We start from the raw sequence: 26,087 nt of genomic DNA on the forward strand, positions 1-26,087 counted from the left end.
TTCCTGCTCCTCTCATGCTGCTTGGCCTGCTGTGTTCATCCAGCTCTACACCTTGTTATCTCAGATTCTCCAGCATTTGCAGTTCCTGCTATCTCTGCATTCAGGGATGTTATTTCCCCGCATTGGGAAGTCCTAAACAAGAGGTCACAGTCTCAGGATATGTGATTGGCAATTTCAGTCTGAGCTGAAGAGAAATTTCTTCATTCAGAGGGTAGCAAACCTGTGGGGAATTCTCTCCCACAGAAGGCTATGGAAGCCAAGTCACTGGATATTCATGAAAGAAATAGTTAGATTTCTGGAAGACAAACGTATCAAGAGGTATAGTGAAAGAGTAAGAACAGAGTTTGAGATAGGGGATCAGCCATGATCACGATGACTGGAGGAATGGGCTCAATGGACAAAGATGTCCTACTCTTTCTCCTATTTTCTATAGTTCTATGATTAGTAGACATTCATATGTTCCCAATTACTGATGTCAGACTAATTGGCTTTGAGTTCCCCATTTTCTCTTGCCTTCTTTTTTGAATAGTGGGGTGATGTTAGTTATCTTACAATCCTGTGCAGACAAATTGACCCAACTCAGAATGAAGCTCCTTGAACAACACAATTTTTATAATTATATATGTTTACCTGAAAAGGTGCATCAGAGTTGTTTCAAGGTTGCAATCTAATGCCTGGTTTCAGATGACAGTTATAAAGCACTGAAATCTTAGTTTGAGATGTCATGCAAAATGAGAGATGAGATTATTGCCTTGTAATGACTCCCTGCCATTCATTACTTCTAATCTGATGGGAAAATATAGCTTGCTTAGGTCTTAAGGCTCATTTTTTACGAAGAGGGTCAATTCTGTAAATGTTATTTCAGAATTAATTTACCTGATCTCTGTAGTATTACCCCTATAGGCAGAAATGCCTGTGTGAGTGGAATGTGCTAAATCCAGATGGAGGTGGTACAAAAGACTGTCTACTCATTATACACCTCAATGAGAATGCAGAAGAATAAAAATGCCTCAGCCTTCAAGTTGCTGGTAAACAATTCAGGTATTAAGATGCTCTAGTGATGTTGTTGTGAATGTCTTATATTAAAATGAATTGATTTACTGCTGCCAGTCTCAAATGCAACATTTTTAGCTTTCACTGGGACAGTTTCTCCATGGAAGTAAACCCATGATGCCCACTGACAGCAATAGCAAAGATCTAAAGTCTAGTGTGCACCTCTCCATAAATTTGATTTTACATTTACCCACATGAACAGTCTCAACGAATTGTGATGCACAATGTAACGGAGACGTCAGATTGGATAACAGTAAGACAAAAATCTTACTTTTTGAAGATGGAAGTATCTTAAATTTTAAAATTTAGCTAAGTTGTTTAATAAAAAAAATCTATTAATTCTGTATGATTTGTTTACACAAACATACTTGGCAAAATTGATAAACCAAATCATTATCTGCATTGTGGAGATTTTCAGTTTAGTTTTACAGTGGAAAACTGCTGTGTGGTAAATTCAGTTCTCTCCAACTAGACACTGATGGTTCTAATCTCAAATGGAGAGAACACCAGGATTCTCATCAACACTGATAGAAATTGAAACTCTAGCTGATGCAATCATGCCATCACATACTTCGTCAAGGAACCAAGCAAGGTGATTACGTGTGCAAGTCCAAAATAGCATTTTCCCCAGGCTTTGAAAAGAAACAGCAGAAAATCTGCATGACTCCAGTTGAAACCCATTTGATTCTAATCTCTGAGGCATTGTATTACACTGCATTATCTATAATAGGATATAATCATATCATTTGTATCTCTACTGTTAGAATGATATTTACACCATCTTCAGGTTTATGAGGGAGAATCTGAAAGTAAGCAATTAGTCAAATTAATCCGTAAGGCCTCGGCATTGATCTGTTGCCAGTGGTCCTCGTGAGCACTGCTTCTTTTCTATTTTATTTTCCTTTGATAGGTTTCATAGGCGACCTGAAGGAGGTCTACAAGATTATGAAGGGCATGGACTAACTGGACAGCCAGAAGCTTTTTCCCAGGATGGAAGAGTCAGTTACCTGGGCCATGGGTTTAAGGTGCAAGTGGCAAGGTTTAAAGGTGATGTACGAGGCAAGGTTTTTACATAGAGGGTGGTGGGTGCCTGGAACTCGCTGCCGGGAGAGGTAGTGGAAGCAGATACAATAGTGACTTTTAAAGGACGTCTTGTTAAATCCATGAATAGGATGGGAATAGAGGGATACGGTTCCTGGAAGGGTAGGGGGTTTTAGTTGTGACAGGCAGCATGTTGGTGCTGCTTGGGAGGCCAAAGGGCCTGTTCCTGTACTGTAATTTTCTTTGATCTTTGTTCTACGTTGTTCATTTCTCCAAGGATAAATTGCGATAATTAAAGTAACTTTGTTTGAATAGATTTGGCATGCCATGTAGTTTATACCCTTCCTTTATCAATTTGTCTGTCTGTGATTTCTATTTTGAAGTGACTTTGAATTCTTGAACTTACCCTGTACTTATGCAACAGCGGTTAAATTTTCAGGGGGAGGAATAAGTCAAACAAACATTGCAAAACATGCTCAAAGAGACCCACAGTCAATTTTTCACCTGTCATTACCTTATTTTTTTTAAATCATTGAAATTTGTGGAATGATATTTCAAACTTGTATTGAAGATTCATTTCCTGGTCTCACTGTTGTTTTCATTTGATTTCACATTTAAAAGTCTAGGAAATGTCTTTCCAGTCAATGGGAATAAAATCCAGTGTGGTTACAGAAAAGGGTTTCAGTTTTGTTCCGAACATGTTTCAAGCTGTTGGTTTTGATCACTTTCAGCCCCTGTGATTTTAAAATGAAGTTTTCATGGTGGCTGCAGAATAATGCATTCTGCATCAGAGCATAGCATGATTTCAATAAAACTACCTTTCCCACAGCTTATTGTGAGGGAGATCTTGGAATACAACAGGCATATGATAAAACACTGCAAAGAAACCAGGAAATACAATCATTATCAAAAGAGAAAGTGAAACAACATTTCAAATGTGTTGATTTAACGTTTTGTACCACAGGGTTACTTATGAAAATTTAACCTTCTAATCTTTGCCTTTCAAATATCAATGTAGTTTTTCTGGCAGTTTCTATTTCTCCTGTTTTGTGTACACTGGGCATTTTTAAAGCCCTGCAATACTATTTATGGCCTCAAACTGCAGTGTGCAATTTGGCAAGCTGCCAATCCAACATGTGAATTGATTGCTTATATTTATAAAGTGAAAATTGAACATTTTTAAACCAGCACAAAATCAATCCTACCAGTAACGCAGGCATTTCTCTTAGCATTGCATAAAATTTAAGGCAATAGCTTTGGAGTTGCATTAACGAGGCACCATTACAAATAATTCAGAGAAAAATCACCACCATTGTCTGGTTCAAACTATTAATGTGTTACATTAAAGAATAATAAAAAAAAGTCATTTATTTTATGATGAATACATTCAATTTTTCATAACCCACATTCCACATAAATCATAGGTAAACTGTTTATACATGACCTTTAATGTATTATTAATAGCTGAACACATTAAATACAAGTTAAATCACAGTCTTTGCAAACATTTTTGTGATTATAGTTATAGATCACAATGAATGAATCACAACATCTTAATTAGGCATCGTATAAATCTACTGGAACTGGAATTTTTTCTCAATAATCCAGATTGCTTAAAACTAATATTGTATTTTCTCACAGGAACCCTTATTCTGAGTAATTCATTTGTTGGCACTTCTCCATATAATGAAACTTGCAATCCATCCTACCTTGTTTCCACTGAAACAGTGATTTTTTTTAAAATGAAGAATAAGGAATTAAAAAGTTAGCACCCTGTTTTAATATAAGCAGAAGAATGAAATAAATGGAAAATAAAACTTAAGCAAATTGACATTCCAAGTATCACAGTGATTCTTTTTGTGGCATGTGGCGATGAAGATAACCATCATGTGGAGGTCCTGATGTTGGACTGGGGTGGACAAGGTCAGAAATCACATGACACCAGGTGATAGTCCAACAGTTTTTTGTTTGAAAACACAAGCTTTCGTAGCCTCACTCCTTCTTCAGGTGTTAGTGAGAGAGGTGGTATCAGACACAGAATTTATAAGTAAAAGATCAAAGGCTCACAACAGGATGTATTTAAAAAAAACCTAAGATGCTGTTAAATCTTTAATCAGTTAGAAGGTTTTAATTGATTAATATATATATGTAAATCCCCGAATTCCTTTCAAGTCACTGTCCTGAGAGAACAAAAGGTTTTATCAATGTAAAGAAGAGGTGACATTTTAGGTCAGACAATGCATGTTAGGTGTGAGGCCTTGTTTAGAATACGTTTGCGTTTTGATTTGGAGTCTGACTGATTTTGCTTCTAAAGTAGGAATTTATAAAACAACACATTGACTGACTGTCTATAAATTGCGTGCTATTTGAACAAAGTAGAATGTATCTGCAAATACACATTCACCCCGTAGATTCATATGTGTGTATGTGTGTGGGGAGGGGAGAAAGAGAGAGAGAGTGTGTGTGTGTGCTCGTGCGTGTGTGGGAGAGACAGTATATATGCGTGTGTGGGAAAAAGTGTGTGTGTGTGTGTATGTGTGAGAAAGAGATAGTCGGTGTATGTTTGTGTGCTTGAGAGACAGTGTGTTTATGAGAGAGGATCTGCGTGAGTGTGAATGTGCGTGCGTGTGTGTGTGCTTGTGTGACTGAGTATGTGTTTGTATGCATGTAAGTGAGTGTGTGTGTGAGAGTGTATTGTGTGGTGTATCACCTATAGTGCAACATGACTCCAAGATCCCGGTAGAGGCCGTACACATGGGTACTGAACTTAGCTATAAGCTTCTGCTCAGCAACTCTGTGTCGTCGTGTATCCCAAAGTCTGCCTTGGAAGACGTTTACCCAAAGATCAGAGGCCGAATGCCCTTGACTATTGAAGTGTTCCCTCACTGGGAGGGAACATCCCTGTCTGGCGATTACTGTGTGGTGTCCATTCATCCGTTTTCATAGCGTCTGCATGGTTTCACCGATATACCATGCCTCGGGGCTTTCTTGTCTGCAGCATCTGAGGTAGACAACGTTGGCCGAGTCACATGAGTATTTGCGTGCACGTGTTGGGTGGTGTTCCTACGTGTGATGGTAGTATCCATTTTGGACCACTTCTATCCAGAAAGACAAGGGCAACAGACATATGGGAACATTACCACCATCAAGTTCCCCTCCAAGCCACTCATCATCCTGACTTGGAAATATATTACCGTTCTTTCACTGTCGCTGGGTCAACATCCTGGAATTTCCTCCCTAATAGCATTGTGGGCCAACCACAGCAGGAGGACTGCAGCAGTTCAAGAAGGCAGCTCACCACCACCTTCTCAAGGGCACCTAGGGAGGGGCAATAAATGCTGGTCAGCCAGCAGTGCCCACATCCCATAAATAAATAGAGAAAAAAAAGATATGACATGTCTTGCAGGGGTTGCCGTGACAGGGTTGTGTGATGTTGTGGTTGATGTTGTCCTGAAGGCTGGGTAGTTTGTTGTGAACAATTAAGCTTTAGCAGCTGTTTGAAGGCAAAAAGTGGAGGTGTGGGGAAGATCTTGGCAAGGTGCTCATCATCATCGATAATGTGTTGAAGGCTGAAAAGAACATGGCATAGTTTCTCCGCTTCCGGGAAGTTTTGGACAAACCAAACAGATCCTGTGCATATGTAAGGCTTGCCTGTAAGGGATGGCTGTTTTAATATGTTCAGCACTGTGCAATGTGCTTCAAGATGCCCTCAACATAGCCAGAGAGGTTCTCACACAGGTCCCATGATGTCCAGATATGTTGGCTTTGTGTATCTTTGGAAGGAAGTAGAAGTCCCCTACGCAGGAAGTATGCAGGTTGAGAGTGCATAGCGCACTCTGAAGGACTGGATCAAAAGTCTTGACCACTCTGTTCAGTTGACGGCTGCGTTCTTTGGATGGATCGGCAGGTAGTTGTCTGTTGTGTTCCTGGTCGTTCAGCTGTTGGTACACTTCCTTGCAGTAGTTCATTCTATTCTGTGTGATGATGGCTACTCCTTTGTCTGCTGGTTTGATGACAATATTGCAATTTGTTTTGAGAGTACCAGGTGGCATTGTGTTGTGCCTGGGTGATGTCACCACCTTGTGAGTGTGGCTGATGAATCTGTCATTCACGCATTCTCTGATCTCTTGAGCATACCTGTCAAGCCCCGAGCAATGGTCCTCCAGAGGGATCCAATTCGACTCCTTCTTTGCCCGCCCCCCCATGGATCTCTCTGTCAACTGATCCAGTTTGCTGGTTGTCTCATTGGGCTCGCTGCTTACATCTTGGAAGAATTCCCGGAGTTTCGTTCGTCTGATGAATTCCTCCGTGACTGCCGTGAGACCAATGAGATCCATTTTGGTGATGGCACAGAAGCTGAGAACTTTGAACTCGTCTGGTTGAAGCGTGTGGTCAGATAAGTTGATGATGGATTTTCCTGTGGTGGTACCACTCTCAACTGTGGTACCTGGGGAGACTAGGTTATTGCTGGTGGTGATGCCAGGTTTCTCCAGTTTCTTTTTCTTGGTGTGCATGTAAGTGATGTAGTTCTGTTGCCTCGTCTGTTTGTCATTTTCTTGTAACTATACTGCTGTATCTTGAGCGTCATAGGTCAGAGTAGAGAGAGGATGGAGAGAATGCTTTTTCCAAATAGGTGGTCGTCGAAGTTGGCTCCCCATTAAGTGCACTTAAACCAGTTCTGTTGTTTTATAAATGGACCTGGAGTTCGGTTAGCTCAGTTGGCTGGGCAACTGGTTTGTGATGTAGAGGGAGGTTGAATTTCCACACTGTCTAGGATTACCATGAAGAACTCTCCTCAATTTCTCTCCTTGTCCGAGGTGTGGTGACCCTCAGCTTAAACCACCACCAGTCATCTCTGTTTGTTACGTGGGATCATTCCCATGGTACAGTAAGATTATGTCTATTTTACCTTTGCCTATGAATGGACGTCTTCAACTGATCTATTAGCAAAGCACCTGTTCAGTCTGAAAGGAGGTGTAACCAAAGACAAAACTTATATTTTTATGAAAACCTCAAAGCATTGCAGCACAGACTGGGTCTTGCATCTCTCTAGGCAGACACCACTGAATATTTTTTTCCCCTTTCCTGGGAGGAGGGTGTTGCTGGCTGGGCAACATTTATTGCCCATCCCTAATTGCCCATAGAGCATTTAAGAGTCAACCACATTGCTGTGAGTCTGCAGTCACATGTAGGCCAGAGCGGGTAAAGATGGCAGTTTCCTTCCCTCAAGAACATTAATGAACCAGATTGGTTTTTCCCCAACAGTGGATTCACAGCCATCATTTGATTCCTAATTCTAGATATTTTATTGAATTTGAATTCTACCATCTGCCATGGCAGGATTCAAACTTGGATCTCCAGAATGTTATCTGGGTCTCTGGATTAGCAGTCCAGTGATATTACCACTAGGCCATCGCCTCCCTTACAAGTTCCTCAAACATTTCAGAGTAGTGATGAACAGCTACGACAATTTATGTTTTGAGCTTTTCCAGCAATTTCTAATTTTGTTTCTGAATTACAGCATCTGCGGTTCTTTCAGTTTATATTTAGTGTTTAACTCACTGCCACTTCTCTTCTCGGCATGCTGCCATGAAGAAGTTCTGCAGAAGGGTCTCTTGACCTGAAACGTTAACTCTGATTTCTCTCCACAGATGCTGCCAGACCTGCTGAGCTTTTCCAGTAATTTCTGTTTTTGTTTCTGATTTACAGCATCCACAGTTCTTTCGTTTTATATAACATATTTTTTATTTGCCATTCCTAACCACGCAGCTAGCTTGCCCAGTCCAAGCTCCAAGATGAATATTTGTAGCCCAGGGGCCAGAAAGAGAGTGCTAATAGTGAAAGTGAGAAGACAGATATAAAATTCAGAAAAAAAATAGATGAGGTGGATTTTCAAGTTGCTATCTGAGTCTAAGGTTAAGAATTGGTCATTCATTACAGCAGCTGTCCCATTCACATTTCAAAACATACATGGAGACTTGCATTTATGTGACATCTTTAATGGCCTAAATATTGAAATATGATAGCTGTTATCATGTGGGAAATATGACAGGCACTCTGTAAAGACCAAGATCCACACTGCAATGAGCAGTTCCTAGGCAAAGTTTCCTAATTTCTTTACAATTCCAGATGGGAAATCTAAAAATGTCAAAGTCATGGGTGAGGAGGGATGAATGGCTCCGTTTTTTAAATTAAACCGCCCTTCACGGTTGGTCATAACAAGGTTAACTTACAAGAGATCCCTTCCCTTGTGGATACATGTCTCCCAGCCTAACCTCAATTTACGTTTTAAAAGAGCCAAATTTAACTAGGCTTTAGAAATAATAGCACACTAAAGCATATGTGCACGGATTAGAAATGAGAATTAAGTCCAGAAAAGATAAAAGCTCAGTGGATCAGTGTATGACTCTGCGAACAGTAGACAAAAAAAGTTGCTGTGGTCAGTATATCAGGTCTTAGATGCTGATGTTGTCAGTTGACTTTGAAACACTTGGCTTTTCAAGTCAACTGAAAGTCATTTGACTTGGTTCCTTTTGATGCAGTTTCACTTGCTTCTGGCTTTCAAGAAATATCTGCAGCACAGAGATAAATTGGGATTTACTTAATTGTGACCTTCACAGCAAACACCGTTGTCCACTGAAACATGCAAACTCTTGTTCCCGTGTCTTCTTAAAAGGAAAAACCTAAGCACGTCACTTGCCAGAGTACTCGCCTTTCACTGATCATGTTCACAGACTGAAATAACTCACAGAAGATTACAACAGTGCTTAAAGTGTATTTCCCCTTTTAAGCCTTTCTTTTTGAAGTTTCCCTGACACCCATCAGGTGTGACATTCTAAGGTCTCTCTCGAAGTTGGAGATAATCCACAATTGCCTTCAAAATAAGCACTGGATTACCTTGCTCACAATTTAGACTACCAGCCCTTTGTTTTTGAAGCATGTCCTTTTATTTTTAAACATACATGCTGTAACTAAAAGATCTGAGCGTGATGATTTCTCATGATTTTTATATTTTTAAGAACATCAAGGAAAGGATAGAAATTGGCCAGGATGCCAAGGAGTACTTAACTACTGTTGATCAAAATTGCCTCAGGTGATCATTTTTGCTTAGCAGAGTGGGAAGATAGGCCCTTTCAAATAAAAGGAAGTAAATCAGGTAGTTTCTACAGTGAGTATTTGAGCCAGCACATCATATTGATGTATGAAGTCATAGTGTCATCATTATATAATCATTATGGTGCATAAGGAGGCCGTTTTGCCCACTCAAGCTTTGAATGTGTATTCGACGGGAATCCTAAAGCAAGAAAAGATCAGCAGTGTTCACACACTTTGATTTAATATTGACTCAAAAACTTAAAAACCATTGGTATCATGAAGGAGATTGTGGAATGATTGATGTCATGAAGGATCTTTTTGAATTGTTTCTTTTGTACCTTAGCTAGGTAATGTTTGAAAATACTCCTACCGGTTTGAATGGAAGTAATATCTAACAGGCAAAGTCAGGTTCATTTGCAGGATTAAACATGTATTTTTCTAGTAGACTAACCGCCTCCATTGCAATCACTCATGTTGACATATGATGAGAATTATCAGTCAATTATGACAGAACAATGCACTTCAATTAGTTTCTGGCCTTGGAAATCTACGTGATGTGCTAGATCAGGTACTCAATGTAGGTACTGTCTGTTTTATGTCTTTTAATTGAGGAAACATTAAACAATTGCTCAGCTGTCATATTCTGCTGGACAGAAGACATCTCAAGCAATCGTTTCTAAGATGAATATCAGAGTTCTGTGTGGCAACTAGCCCAATATTTGTTCCTCAATTTATGCACAAGTTTCCTGAAACTTTCACTGATGTTCAATTGAATGTAAAAATGGCTGTTAATAAAAAGAAATAATGTCAAGCAACATCAGTTGAAGTAAAGCACTGAACTTCCACATTGCTTTTCAAAATGTTAAGGATATGACTAATGCACATTAAGCACAACATATTTAAGAACTAACAATGTAAAAGCTTTTTTTTTAATATATCTTGTGCAGATGTTGTGAAAATGCCATCGGTGAAACTTAGTTGCATTGAGGATAACTACTTTTCTGAAAATGTTCAAAAAATGGCAGTAATGCAATGAAGAAATTACTTATGTTTTGGTCTGTGTCTGAAAATCAGGGCTTAATTTTACATCGTTTTTTTGAACCAGCCTAATTGCAAGAGATTTGTCTGCATATTTCTCTCGCCTGAGGGTGGAGCCATTGTAATGAACTGAGATGCATTGAGGGCAGAAATTGATTGCTGGGTATAAAATAAATTTTACATATCATTCAGTTATGCACAGAATACATTTGTGGTCAAGTTTTCTCAATCTTTTCGAGTAGGTCTGTACTTTATATCCAATTACGTGTGTTTCCTGAGGATATGTTCATGGAATTCTACCTTTTACATTTCCAACTATTGCAATTTATTTATATGGCAAAGATGGTGGGTTGAGGAAGAATTGCTCAAGTGGGGACAACTGAAAGAAAGCTGGCAGCTTCAACCAAAGTTTTCTGTGTAGAAAGAAATTCTAGCTGATTCCGCATTTGAATAAAAATCTTTGTTTTCTACATAATTGATACTGATTTTCTCTTTTCACCTGTATTCCTTTTGTAACAAAAATAAATAGGATGTTTTGATTTGATGTACTCAATTCTGTATGATTGGAAAATTGCTCAACTTACTGACAATCTAATATGAGTGCATTTAACAATGAATTGTTCCTTGAAAGTTTCTATCAAGGCACATGTCCAAAGTAGTTCTGATCTGCTTAACACAGATGCAAAATATGCTGGAAATCTGAAACAGAATGAAAAAGACTGGAAATATGTAGCAGATCAGTCAACATCTGTGGAGAGAAACAGTTATAAAGCTTAAGGTCGAGATGACTTTTCACCCAGAGATGAAATGATTGAATGACCAAGTCATCTTTCTCTCTTTCATGTTGAAGTCTGATGTGATTTCTTTGGTTGAACACTGCCAATGTGATCAGGCTTGATTGCTTCAGTATTGATTACCCGTGTAACATATACCAGTAAGACTGGGTTCTTGTCAAGTCAGATAGCTAAAAGTTTAATAACAGTACTATCTATTTTCACTGTTTTAAGATCTCAGACTTACATGTAGTATAGGGTTTATACTCATTCATCAAACAGTTACATTGCATGACTGACTTATTACACACAGCACTGATTCTTTAGCATTGCACTATGAAGGCAAAGGAAAGGATCTTTATACTGGAACATGACATATGATATTATCTAACTATCTTAATGGTGCACTGCCTGCATCTGTGCAATCTATACAGTAATACAACAGAGGCTATCACAGTTGAGTTGGTATGATTCTCGCTTGATTTCCAGCCATATGATTTACAGCAGGATGAAATCAAATTCTGATCAGCAACAAGAATCTTCATTAAATTACTCCATCCTGAATCCTGAGGCACTAAAGTGTGAACCAAAGCCTGGTATAAGAAATCTTAGGCGTGAACTTGGTCTATGTCAGTGGATTATCACCACTCCCGAACCCATTTAAACAAAAGTTTGCAGAAAGATAGTTTGAACTTCTGTTGGAGACTGCTTTTCTCATCTTGCAGTCACTTTTATTTGTGCTAAGGTCTTTTGGTAGGAAAATAGTTGGTGTAGCAGTAGAGACTGGAGTTACGCATCAGGTGCATGTAGATGTCCTGAACCATCTGACTACATGGAAATTACCGGGAAGTTTAAACTTATAATGGGCAATTATGCGGTGTCACAAACCCTCTGAAAAAGTCTCCAACTCTAAGTTAGACTTGGAGATTTCAGAGGACTCTGGTGCAATCACCTGGAGAGTTAACCAGGAAAAGTTAAAAGAATGAAAACCTGCTATGAATGTAACAATCAACTGCATACCCCTGTCTGGGAACTTAACAGTGACCAGGCTGATTCTGCCCCCAAGACATTCAACCCATGACACCACCCTCCTCTCTTGCCATCCTGACCAGATCCCGACTATCCACACATACCCCATGCCTCCTGACCCAAGGCAACTTCTTACCCAACCAGATTCCCCCAGCTCCTGCATGTGCCCCCATAACCCCGCTGACTAGATATACCCATCCAACAGTACTGCCGACCCAAGCCAGCTCCTATACAACCCGCCTTACTCCTCATTTGCCTGGCACATCTTCAGCCCCAATTACCTAACTACTTGCCATGCTAACCATTCACCCACCTGTCTCTTTGCTACCCTACCAACCTTCCTCCTTAACATTCTGGCACCCTATCCACTTACCTCCCTCACCCACACACATTCACTAACAACCATTAGATACCATTAAACTAAATTGTGCTTAGAATGATTAAATAGAAGTGCCATTAAATGGATAAAAGAAATAAAAAACTTATTACATTTACAGTTAGCGAATAAAACTTGAAATGATTTTATTTAAAAAGAATTAAAATGATGTTAGACCTTAAAAAAGCTACAAAATGTTTTAATTAACTAAACTTGCAGTTTAAACCCCAAGCTAACTTCTGCACTTAAGGGACATTCCTAGGTCATAGAGTTATAGATGTACAGCACGGAAACAGACCCTTTGGTACAAATCCAAGCCGACCAGCTTTCCATAACTAACTATTTAGCTAAACTAGTTCCATTTGCCTGCGTTTAGCTGATGTTCCCTCCAGACCTTTCCTTTTCAAGTACCTGTTCAAATGTCTTTTAAATGCTGGAATTGTACCTACATCTACCACTGCCTCTGGCAGTTCATTCCACATATGTACTGTCCTCTGTGTGAAAAAGTTGCCCCTCAGGTTCCCTTTTAAATCTTTCCCCACTCACCTTAAACCTTTATAAGGTCACCCCTCAAGATCCAACACTTCAGTGAAAAGAGTCCCCAACCTATCCAGCCTCTCCTTACAACTCAAACTCTCCATTCCCTTGTAACATCCTTTTCTGCACCCTGTAGTGATTATAAAGAGCTCAACCAGGTGGACATCAAAGAATATGAGTTCCCTGATAGCTACTGTTAATCTGGTCCAACCAGGGAGCCCTGGCTTACAGATAAGAACAGGAGTGTCAGATATCCTGCTCACTCTGAGAGCTGGCTCTGAGGGAGCTGGATCAGGGTCATGGACTCTTCATGTATAAGTAAAGGGTGACTTGGTGACTGGATACTGGCCTCTGTGGAATTATTCCACACCCTTCCCCATTTAATAATATCCTTCATAAAGCAGGGCAACCAGTACTGTATGCAATACTCGAAAAGTGACATCACCAATGTCCTGTACAGCCATAATATGATGTCCTAACTCATATACTCAATGCTCTGACCAATAAAGGTAAGCATGTCAAAAGCCTTCTTCACCACCCTGTCTACCTGTGATACCAATTTCAAGGAACTATGTAACTGCACCCATAGGCTTATCTGTTCAACAACACTCCCCAGGGCACTACCATTAACTTTGTAAGCTCTCTTTCAGAGTGATGGGGATGTATGGCCTCGCTGCTCCAATATTGCATTGAGGTCGTGTCAACTAACTGAGTCAAAGGGTCTAGGGATTGGCCAGACTAGCTATAAAATACATGAGTGAATATGAGATGATCAGAGGATTAGATAGGGTGGACAGTGGGAGCCTTTTTCCTCGGATGGTGATGGCTAGCACGAGGGGACATAGCTTTAAATTGAGGGGTGATGGATGTAGGACAGATGTCAGAGGTAGGTTCTTTACTCAGAGAGTAGTAAGGGCGTGGAATGCCCTGCCTGCAAAAATAGTAGACTCACCCACTTTAAGGGCATTTAAATGGTCATTGGATAAACATATGGATGATAATGGAATAGTTTAGGTTAGATGGGCTTCAGATTGGTTTCACAGGTCGGCGCAACATCGAGGGCCGAAGGGCCTGTACTGCACTGTAATGTTCTATGTTCTATGTTCTAAGTGAGTGTTTTCTCCGTGATTGTATCAGTCAGAACAGTTCCATTTTCATTTGGAGGCTCTGGGCTTTGATTTGAATTTGAAAATCTTGCAATATTTTCCCAAGGCAATGGAAAATAACAAGCATAAAACTGCTGTGGAGAATTGATTGCTGATCTGCCTCAAACCCAATTTATGCTGCTGGCATAATACACTTTCATCACAACTACACCATCCCCCTCTCTAACTATTCTCCCTCCCCAAAGAGATGGTATTGAAGTCAACTGCAAGTTGTCCATTACCGAAATCAACAAATTCAACACTGACCAGGATTCAACCTCAGCTCCACCAAATCTGCAAATCCTGGAGTGATTTGTTAGTTATTCTTATGTTGCAAACTGATCTTGGGTAGTCTGTCCTGTAAAATAACATGATTACTGAAAATTGCACAGATAATAAATGAAGAACAAAATGTCAACAGTGGTTCATACTTGCTTTCAAAAGCAAAATTGGAAAATGATGAAGAAAAGCATCAATTTTGAAGCAATTACTTTTGTATCATCATTTATTCCTAGCCAATAATCTATGACTGATCTATTTTGCCTTAGTGGACCACATATATGTGTGCCAGTGAGCTTTGAGGGCCAAACATGAAGTTTAAATCCAACTTTAAATTAATTTGCAAGTATCTCAAACTGTTGATTGTCATAGAATGTTATGTGTGAAACTAAGTTTTGCCCTTCATTGAGGCATCAATCCTAAGAATAGCTCTGTCTAATAATCCAAGCATACAAAACTTTCCTTTTCCGTTCTTTCGTGAGTTGTAGGCATCTTTGGCAAGAACAACACTTATTTCTGATCCCTTACTGTCCTTAAAAACCTGATGGTGAGTCAACATCATCAACTGCAGCCATCTGTGTAGCAGAGGTACACTTTGATTTTTGTTAGGTAGGGAATTGCAGAATTTACAAATGCCTAAGGTGGTAAATGGGGTGTCAAGTAAGTGGAATGCTTTATCCTGGCATATTGATGTTGAGCTTCTTGAATGCCAAGTGATGAGTATTCCATCAATATTTGACTTGTACCTAGTAGATGGTGGACAGAGGTTAGGGAGTCAAGAAGTGAGTTACTTGCCTCAGAGTTTTCGGCTTCTGATTTGCTACTTTAGCTCTAGTATTTATTTGGCTGGTCCAGTTAGGTTTCTGTTCAATGATGACCACAGAATATGAGGAATTCAATGACACTCACTGTTGAATGTCAAGTGGAGCTAGTTAATTTCTCATTGGTAGGGATGGTATAGCCTGGCATATATGTGGTGCAAATGACGCTTACTGCTTATAAGCCAAGTCTCTTAGTTGTTCAGATGTTGTTATTTGAGGACATGTATCTTCATTTGTCTGAGGAGTTGTGAATGGTACTGAAAATTTTTCGATCAATATTGAACGTCCCCATTTTTGATGTAATGAGGAAAGGAAGGTCATTCTTGGAACAGATGAAGATGTTGGGCGTTAACATGAGGAAATCCTGCTGTGATGTCCTGGGCTAAGTTGAGTGGTTGGAGCAACCACAATCATTTTCAATGTTCAATGCAATTTCAAATCGTGATTTCCCCGATTGCTGTTTACTAATACACAAAGGACCAACAAATAACTAAGACATACGAGCACGTAGAGAACTTGGTTGATGGTGCTTCTGTTATCTAATTGACAGGACCTGATTGATGCAGCTCTCTTTGGACACCCTTTAGAAGGAGACTTCAAGTTCCTTTCAAATATTTAGTTTCATTCTGACCTTGCTGCACTCAAATCAGTAGCAGGAAATTATTGCTTCCTTGCCTAAATTTTTATCTATCTTTTTCTTCTGTAGGCTTTCACAGGGAATGCCAATGCAGATGGTGTTGTGCGACACAAGTTACAGTACTCCATTAAAGCAAGACTGCTTCGTTTTGTCCCTCTTGAGTGGAATCCACATGGCAGAATAGGAATGAGAGTTGAAGTTTACGGCTGTTCGTACAGTAAGTACAAAGGACTCTGTTTCAAAAGTGCACTTGTCAAATACAGTTATTGTTTGGGTAAGCCAAACTGAAATGAGGAGCACTGTTGCTTTGTAGTTCAATGCTACAAAGATTTAAATGAGCAGTCCTGGGGACAATCTTATTAAAAGTTAATTGAACGATAGTCATTGCATCAGCCAACACATGATGAGATGTGTCTTATAATGAAGGTTGGTGAACATTAAATCAGAATCTTTATCAGCTTTACTGCAAGAGCCTGCAGTCATAAAACATAACTGATTTATGTTAATTCACCTCAAAAGCAAATTTTTATCAGAATACCTAATAATTCAAAGAATAGTACGGCACTTCTTACAGCTTTGTCGCTTAAACATCTAAAAGGAACTTGCATTTATGTTGAAATTGTTTTGAATAAATCAGCACTCTTTCCGAATCTGTGGGCAGGATTTTAATTGGGAGTGTGTTCTGGACAAGTGAGAGTCAGGGCGGAATTCAGCATCAAACCACATCAACGCCATCAATGTGAGGGCTGATTTGTAAAAATTCTTTCTTAACATTATAAAATCACAGATGTAGAAGCAGAAATCTCTCAAATCAGATTCTCGAACTTGCTCAGCCATTCAATCATCTCGAAATGAACATGGAGACAAATCTGGATACGTGTGACCAGCTATAAACTACAGGACCCAGGGCAGGGGGAAGGAGTTCTTGATGCATTTAGCCAGCAGAGATACTGACATTCTATCCAAATCCCAGAAGAAGTGTATAAGTGGGCCAGTTTCAGAAAGTGCAATTCAATTTTGAATGTACATTCATACTTCTAATATAATATGAAGTTAAAATGATGATTGGGGTTATTTAATTAATTAATTGGCAGGGTTGATGTAGAGGGGGAACAGTTGGGGACTGGTAGGTGAGAAGAGCTGTAAGACCGAGTAGTTGCTAAACTCTGACCATAAAGAAAGCTATCTTGCTTTCTGTGGCTTGGATCCAGTTTGTGGAGGTGCCGGTGTTGGACTGGGGTGGACAAAGTCAGAAGTCACACAACACCAGGCTATAGTCCAGCAAAGTTTTTGAAATCATACATGCAATTCCAAATAAATCTGTTGGGCTATAACCTGATTTTGTGTGACTTCTGACGTGGATGCAGCTTGACAATAAAATGCCATCACTTGCTGGGTTGTCATAAAATGGAAAAGGAAATGCAAAGTGTCAGGAAAATTCAATTCTATGATTGAAGCTTTCACAGAAAAGGGTTGGGACAGCAACTGAAGAAAGATATTTACAGTTAAGTTATGTAAAATATCTAACAACAGGCTGACAACTGATAGGCGGTTTCAACCAGGATCCAAATGGAATTTGAAATTATTCCAAAAAATGAACGATTTGACATTAATACACATAAAAAAAACACCTTGAATATTTTTATCACAATGGTTTACCAGACTGATTTCTGGGATGGTAGGACTGACATATGAGGACAGGTTAAATTAATTCGGATTATATGCACTGCAGTTCAGAAGAATGAGGAGTGAGCTAATAGAAACCTATAAAACTTTAACAAATCTAGACAGGATAAATGTAGGAAGGATGTTCCTGTTGATTGGGAAGTGTAAAACCAGAGTTCACAGTCTAAGAATACCACATGGGCCATTTAGGCCAATGATGAGGAAACATTTCTTCATCCAGAGAGCGGTGAGCCTGAGGAATTTTCTGCCACATTTAATGTTTTCAAGAAGCAGTTACATATACAGGGCCTTTTACTCCAACGCAATAGTAGCGTTCCTGCACAACATCACATAATAGAAAATTGCACTATAGAAATAATGGGGCCTATGGGAAAAGCGGGGTTAGGGGCAGACCACCAAAAAATATCACTAAAAATCACTCTAAACCTAACACAAAGGATAGCATGGTTTGATTAAATGTTTAATTCATATCGAATAATGAAATAAAAGTAAATTTAACACCTTATCTTGAAAAAATGTCAAGATGACTTGATAGGGGAGGAGGTTTTGAGATTGCTCTGTTGTTAATGCAGTGGCTGAAGGTCATCATCATCGTCATCATCATCACCTTAAGGTGCAGTTGTGGTTTCAGGATTAGGGGGAAAAATAGTTAACCCAGAAGTGGATGGCTGTGGTTCATTGTGTTCTGACTGTGTGTTGGGGGTTGGCTTAAAAAAAGACATCCAGTTTTTGCTGCTTTGCCCTTTTTCTTCTTTCATAAAGAAGCTGTTCATAGACAAATATATAATATTTATATATTATATAAGATTTTATTCCACAAACTGCTACCCTGTTGCATTCTGCATTGTAAACGTTGTCCTGTAAGAGCTGCAACTGCATCTCAATCTGCCTGAGGTAGAAGACAAAATAAAGGTGGAAAGCTCTCCTGTTGCTGCATCCTGGACTTTACCTTCATCTCCAGCTTCCACTTTCCCCTCAGCACCAGTTGTTGTAGATCAGCTGTGGAGACGTCTTCTCAGTGGGACTTAAGCAGCTTTTCAACATCCTCACTCTCCATTTCTTAGCATCCAACCTGCTTTGTAAGATCAACACAATGTTTTTTTTTCATTCTTTGGAGCTCCTGTGATGGATCAAAGGTTTTAAAATCTTGAAAAATATCTGGGAAAAGCTTCCACCAAACTGCATGCAGGCAGTCCTTACTGACACCACCCCAGGCCTTTGCGATAATGCCAATTGCATCCTTGATGTTAAAGCTCTTCCAAAATTGAAGAACACTGTCCTTATTCCTCTCAGTGCGTGGAATCAGCCTCTTAAATGTGCACCTTAAATAATAAGCTTTAAAAGCTGCTTTTGCACCCTGGTCCATGGGTTGAAGGAGAGAGTTTGGGGTAGAAGTAGCACTTTGATGTTTTCATAAAGCTCACCAGTGTTGGGAGGATGGTGCAAACTCCTCTGCGCACCAATGGAATCACATTATAGCCAACACAAGTTCACGTTTCAGAAATAGTGTTCCCCAATTCGTCAGTCACGTTATAGCCAATTTGTGTTGCAGGAACATGCGCTATAGCAAAACCCCCAGTTTGGTCTTTGGGCTAAAGGAATCAAAATGTAAGGGGAGAATGCAGGAACAGGATACTGAGTTGGATGATCAACCATGATCATATTGAATGGCAGAACAGGCCAGAAGGGCTGAATGGCCTACTCCTATTTTCAATGTTTCAATGTTTGTTACCTTTATTGCAAAAAGATAACCCAAGACATTTTACAAAACGGAATATAGAAAACAAGACATTCATTGGGGAGTGATAGATGGGATTCTAGGATAAGAAGATTTCAGGTGTCACCAACAAACACATCCTGAATGCACATGCAGTCGGATACCTATCAAGCAATTGCAATGTTTGCTTTTTCATCGAGCAATTTTCAACATAGGTGGGTGGCAAACTGAAATATTACCAAAATTTGATGATGAGAACAAAACAGCAGGAGAAAAGACTCAGCCTTTCTTGGAATAATGGTATCTGTATTCACAACTGGGGGTTGGTTTATCAAGCAGCAATAAGCATCCAACAGCGATATAACATTGAGCTCCCCACCTATCTGCCTGCCTGATTTTGTTCCTGCAGATGCTGCTAAGTTGCATGATGCTCAATGACAGTTTGCAGAAGAAACAACGCTGACTGCTTCATGTTGCTTAATCATAATCAATCTAAATCATGTGCTGCAAGGAGGCAAATTCCTGATTAATTTTAAAGTTGGTGCTGAGTACCTTCCTTATAAAAGCTGGTATTGTAAGACGAGAGTCATAAAGTAACAACTACAGCTCCGCTGAGTAGCCACTAGCACTTCCTTTGCCAACACATCTCTTCTCCTACCAGTGTGACTCACAAGTTGCTTCTGATAAATTATGAAAATGGTCAAGAGTGCAAGTCTCTGAGCTAAGACCGTACGATGTGGGAGCAGAAATTGACCATTCAGCCCATCAAGCCTGCTCCGCCATTCAACAAGATCATGGCTGATCTAATAATCCTCAATTTCACTTTTCTACCTTTTCCCTCTAACTCTTGGTTCCCTTACTGATCAAAAGTCTGTCCGCCCTAGCCTTCAATATACTTAACGACCCCACTTTGATAGCCCTCTGTAGTAAAACATGCCACAGATTCAGTACCTTTGGAGAGATAAAAGTCATCCTCATCTCTAGATTAAATGTGTGACCTTTATTCTGAGATAATGTACCCTGTTCTTAGATGCTCTGACCAGGGCAAACAACCTCTCAACACTTACCCTATCAAGTCCCCTAAAAATTTTATATGTTTCAATACAGTTACCTTACATTCTTCTAAACTTCAATGAGTACAGCCAAATCATCTCAATCTCTCCTCATAAGGCAGTCCCTACATACCCAATATCTACCTAGTAAACCATCTTTGGACTGTCTCCAATGCCAGTACATCTTTGCTTAGTTAAGGGCCCCAGACCTGTATTCCAGCTGAGGTCTGGCTAGTTCCCTGTATAGATTCAGCAAAACGTCCTGACCATTATATATTCATTCCCTTTCAAATAAAAGCTAACACTCCATTTGCCTATTACTTGGTGAACTTAATATGTGCTTTGTGAGGCAAATCCTGCTGAGTTCCATCTGAGTTTTGTGTTGTATATGACAGCCATTCTTTTTCTAGGGAGCAATGATTGGAGTTCTGGAATGATAAGCACAGGAGATCATTCAGCCCGTCATGCCTGTGTTGGACCTTTGGTAAAGTGGTCCAACAATTTTACCTATTCTTTTAATTCAATAGCCTTGTAGTTCCATTGTCCCTTTAAAAAAAAAATTACCACTGTATACTTTTGGTGGAAATGCAGATTTGTGATATTAGACACTGTTTAGCCTGAAGGTAAATGTATTGACGTCAAATCTTTGAGTCAGCTAAAAACATTGTAATAGTTAGTCATTTATCTGCCTAATTATGGACAACTCTCAATCTTTGTCAGCTGTATCATTCAAGGTTGATTACCTTAATGTCTACTGACATATAGAGCAAGCTTGAAATATTTTTTATGGAGGAAATAACTGCAGATGTTGGAAATTTGAAACAAATATAGAAATTGCTAGAAAAACTCAACAGTTCCCAGCATCTGTGGAGAGAAATCAGAGTTAATGTTTCAAGTTCAGTAACCCTTCTTCAGAACTTAAATATTTTTAGCACTGGACTTCAGATGTTTTCAGACATTTTAATATCATTCCAGGTACTGCTAATGTGTGACTTTATGTGTAATCTCTTGCTTGTTGCCTCTTCATGTCTCCATTACCTGCAGACATTAATGGATTGTCCATTTGGTCTTTGTATACCACTTCACCATGCTATCACACTGCTCACTATTGTACATGTGGTTTAATGCATTTTGCATGCTCTCTCCCCTCATTTCTCATTGTATGCTATCTAAGTAAAGTAGTCCTCAGTGCACTCAGGTAGACCACGATATGCTGTTGCTGGCAAAGAGATTTGGCAACTGGAAAATGTTTGGTTGGAGGTGTTGACAACATTGAGAGAAAGAGATGGAGAGAGAAACTATATCGATTGGTCAGTGAATCTAGGACTAGGGGATATCATAGAAGATGTCATAGAAACCCTATAGTGTGGAAACAGGCCATTCAGCCAAACAAGTCCACACCGCCCCTCCAAAGAGCATCCCACCCAGACCCATCCCCCTGCATTCCCCACGTCTAATCCAAACATCCCTAAACACTATGGGCAATTTAGCATGGCCAATCCATCTACCCTGCACATCTTTGGACTGTGGGAGGAAACCGGAGCACCTGGAGGAAACCCGCGCAGACACGGGGAGAATGTGCAAACTCCACACAGACAGTCACTCAAGGGTGGAATCAAACCCGGGTACCTGGCGCTGTGAGGCAGCAGTGCTAAACACTGAGCCACCGTGCCTCCCAGATATAGTCCAAAATTTAGAGCCACACCTCACTAACCAATCTCAAGATTGAAATTAGGAAATTATCCTCTCAACAAAAGATTGTCAGCTCTCTTCCACCAATGACCATTGACACTGGATCAATAATTCATGTTAAATCTGAGATTGTTGCATTTTTGGCATCCAAAATTATGAGGCAAAGGAGAGTAATGGCATTATGATGTAGATTAGGAACTCACTGCCTGAAAGGATGGTCAAGACTGAAACTCTTTAAAAGTTATTTTGGAAGGTTTTGGATAGGCATTTGACCTGCCATAGCAAACAAGGCAATGGGCCAAGTTTTGGAAAATGAGATTAGAATCGATGGATGTTTGATGATAGGTGCAGAAACAATGGTCTTCTCCTCCTTGAACTTGACCTCCTTCCATCCTGTAAAACCTCTATGTGTCTATGAATCTATGAATTTAACAGCAATGATTTTATTGAATGGCAGAACAGGTTCTAGGCCTACAAGACAGGTACAAGGTCTACTCCTGATCTGTATTTCTCTATTTCCAGCTCTCTTTCTAGTTCTGGATACTTCAGCTGAAATAATTCCAGTTAGAGGCATTAATATTTCTGTCCAACTTCCCATCTGTGACTTGAAACTCCTATTTACTATCAAAGCCCGACAGCATCTCTCACAGATGTGTAAAAGTCCATGTGGATGTATTAATGGCCATTGTGTATTCCAGCAATTCCATAGCCCTTCTTGTTCATGCTATATATCGGTATTGATTTAAAAGTAGTCACAAACACATTGAGACAGGACATCTGAGACCTGCATTAAACAGTTGTGTACCATGAACAAACTAAAATGCTTGCTGCCTTGTTGTTGCCTGGAAGAAAACTGTGGTTTTAAAAACAAGAACAGTTGAGTGTTCGTATCATGCTTACACTCAGTGTGACATGATATTGTTACTTATCACTTACGGTTCTTCTTGAGTCCCAGCCTCCTGACACTCTGTTCCTTGGTGAGATCAAAGTTAGCTATTTTATGTCAGTTTGTGTAATGCCTGTGATTGTAATGGCTGGGGTTGATTTTTGTTTCTCGATCTCCATGACCATTTGTTCTCCTCCTCTTTCTCCTCCTGTGTTCTTTAGCAGCACACTTGCCAATTCACCGATGCTGCTCTGTGTGCATTGCAACATCTGTTACTGTTTATAAGATGTCCAGCTGTGCTTCATGCTGGTATCCACACAGTTTCATCATTTCAATATGAAAGCAGGTCACACAAGTCTATTAGGACAGCGATTTGTATTTATATAGAACCTTTAGCGTAATAAGGTGTTTCACATTAGGAAATAAGATATGACACCACACCATTCAAGGAAGTATGAGTGGGATGACCAAAAACTTGTTCACAAAGGTAGCTCTTAAGGAGCACCTTTAAGAGGAAAATGCAAGGTAGCGAGGCGGAATGGTACAGCAAAAGAATTTATGAGCAATTAAATTCAGGGGATGCGCAAGATTATAGCAGCACAGATATTTTGGAGAGCCTTGTGGCTTGACGGAATCACAGAGACAGGGAAGACTTTGAAAACAATGATGAACATCTCCAGATTGATACGTAGCTTAACTGAGAAATCATCTAAGTGAACAAGCCTGGGGTGTTGGGGGGATGGAACTTGATAAGGAGGAGCTGTGGCATATATAGTAATATCACTGGAGCTAGTAATTTAGAGGTCCATGCTAAGGTCCAATCTGGCAGCTGGTACAATTCTGGAATTGTAAGCTAACGATAACCATCAAACGGCTGCCAAAAATAGAAGTGACCTAGTTTGCTGATGCCATTTGTGAAAGGAAATCTGGCATCCTATAGTCCACACTTGGCTTCAGATTAACAGAAATGTGGTTAACTATTAACTGTTCTCTGAAATGGCCTTGCAAGTTGCTCTATTCAAGAATAATTACCAATGGACAACAAATGCTAGCCTCATCGCTGACGCCCAAATCCCAAGAAAGAAAGAGAGAGAGTTTTGCTATGGGTTGTGGAGTTCTGGATTACCTCAGGTTTATTTTTTATTCACAGAATAGAAGGAGCTTACTGTCCCTTGAGATTTTGTCAGGCGACCCCTCAGAAAAAAGGATCCTCCCTGTTGTGAAGTCCCAGCAGTTGGAGGGGGTGGGCAGGGTTGAGTTGGAGGGCCCAGCTACCTCTGGAATGTCCTGATTGGAGAATTCTGAGAGTTCTGTATATGGGTCTGCCACCACTCGATACGTCCTGGCACTGCCTTGTCTCCTTGTGCGGAAGGACCACCCTGGAACACATCAGATTCTAGGCCGTACAGTTGTCATGCATTCAAGTGCTGAGGACCAGTAACTGAGGCAGTGGAGGACAGTGCGTACAGCAGACTGTGAGAGTGCTAGGCCTGGCTCTCCATAGCAGCAGGAGGCAGCAGGCATTTGCAGGAGCCATTGCATTCATACAAATTCTGAGTTATAAGGGCCAATAAGTCCCACATCCTTGTCTCTCCTGTTCTGTTCCTCCCTGTGCATATGAATGAAGTCTTCTTTTTTCCTTTATTTATTCACAGGATGAGGATGTCGCTGGCTAGGCAGCATTTATTGCCCATCCCTAACTGCCCATAGGGCAATTAAGAGTGGGTCACATGTCAGCCAGACCGGGTAAGGATGGCAGTTTCCTTCCCTAAGGGATATTAGTGAACCAGATGGGTTTTTCTGACTGACAATGGATTCACAGTCATCATTAGAGTCTTAATTCCAGATATTTATTGAATTCAAATTCCACCATCTGCTGTGGTGGGTTTCGAACCTGGGTCCCCAGAATGTTATCCGGGTCTCACAAGCTTTTGAAGCACTGCTCCTTCATCAGGTGAAGTGCAGAGAGGTGCATAGGCACAGAATTTATAGCACAGAGATCAAAAGATCATACTAATAGCATGAGTGGAGTGGCGACAGGTTGAATAATAATTCTCCGGGGAACGCTTCAGCGGTCAAGAACATTCTGCCTCCAATCTTCAGGTAACCATCCTCCAACCCAGCCTTTGAGATTCACAACAATGCAGCGTCGCTGAGCAGAAACTTATAGCCAAGTTCATACCCATGAAGACGGCCTGAACTGTGATCTTGGGTTCATGTTGTGTTACAGGTGACCCCACTATACAGTTATGTATCTGCAAAATCTTCCTTACTGTCCTGTTTTGACACCATCACCTTGATAACTTGTAATGATCTCTCTACTTAATTAGTTTGACAGTTTTGGATTACTTATTACTTTGGTTAGACCCTTGGCATGGTTAGACTCTTGACTTGTCTGCAGTACCACCTTATTTTTAATTTTTTAAAATTATCTCTCTGCCTCAATTAATCAGTTCATAGGTCATCCCTTCACTTACTACTCAGCTAGTGACACTTTACTCACATGGTCTGACACCTTTGATCACCTGCAGAGACTTATTATTCAACCTTTCGACACTCCACTCACACCATCGTATGATTTTTTGATCCGTCTGCTGTAAATTCTGTGCCGAAATGCAATTCTGCACTTCATCTATCAAACAGGCAGTACTCTGAAAACTTGTGATTTCAAATAAACCTGCTGGACTACAACTCGGTATGGTGTGATTTCTGACCTTGTCCACCCCAGTCCAGCTCCAGCACCTCCACGTCAAGAAAACTTAAGATGCAGCGCTGGGTATGTTAGGATCAGAAATTATAAAAGTGCAACTGCAAACTTCAAAATGAATTCAGCCTGAGAGAGAACGTTGGCTACATCAGATATATACTTCTTTTGAAATCTCAGTGACTTTCACTGATTTGCACATTTACTTTCAATTTTTAAGTTATTTCTTTTTTGTAAGAATAATCACACTGCAAAAAGTGACTTGCAAATGCGCACAAAAGAGCACTGATTGCCCTCATTTTATATCTGCAATTGCTATCCTGTGGAATAGCTAGTTTTGTGAATTACAAATCATTCCTTCGATCTGCTTTGCTTCTATTATAGTCTTCTCATTTTTTTCTCTTCATCGATCTGAATCCCCTGGGGAGGGTTGGCATTTTGAATCATGAATGTGGAAATGCTTCTTTTTTTTTAACTCTAAAGATGATTGTCACATCATAGTTTGAGGTTATGTTGAGAATGGAAC

General features: G+C 40.0%; 1 protein-coding gene across 1 annotated transcript in view; it reads left to right on the plus strand.

Annotated features, from left to right (window-relative positions):
* LOC109917057 (contactin-associated protein-like 5) overlaps window positions 1-26,087 on the plus strand; it is a 651,846-nt gene that overhangs the window by 110,860 nt on the left and 514,899 nt on the right. The window contains exon 4 of the mRNA XM_048599256.1: window positions 15,894-16,041. Within this exon, the coding sequence (XP_048455213.1) occupies window positions 15,894-16,041 (148 nt within the window). The remainder of the gene's footprint in view (window positions 1-15,893; window positions 16,042-26,087) is intronic.

This window comes from Rhincodon typus, chromosome 7 (genome assembly GCF_021869965.1).
Source record: "Rhincodon typus isolate 14 chromosome 7, sRhiTyp1.1, whole genome shotgun sequence".
Lineage (NCBI taxonomy): Eukaryota > Metazoa > Chordata > Chondrichthyes > Orectolobiformes > Rhincodontidae > Rhincodon > Rhincodon typus.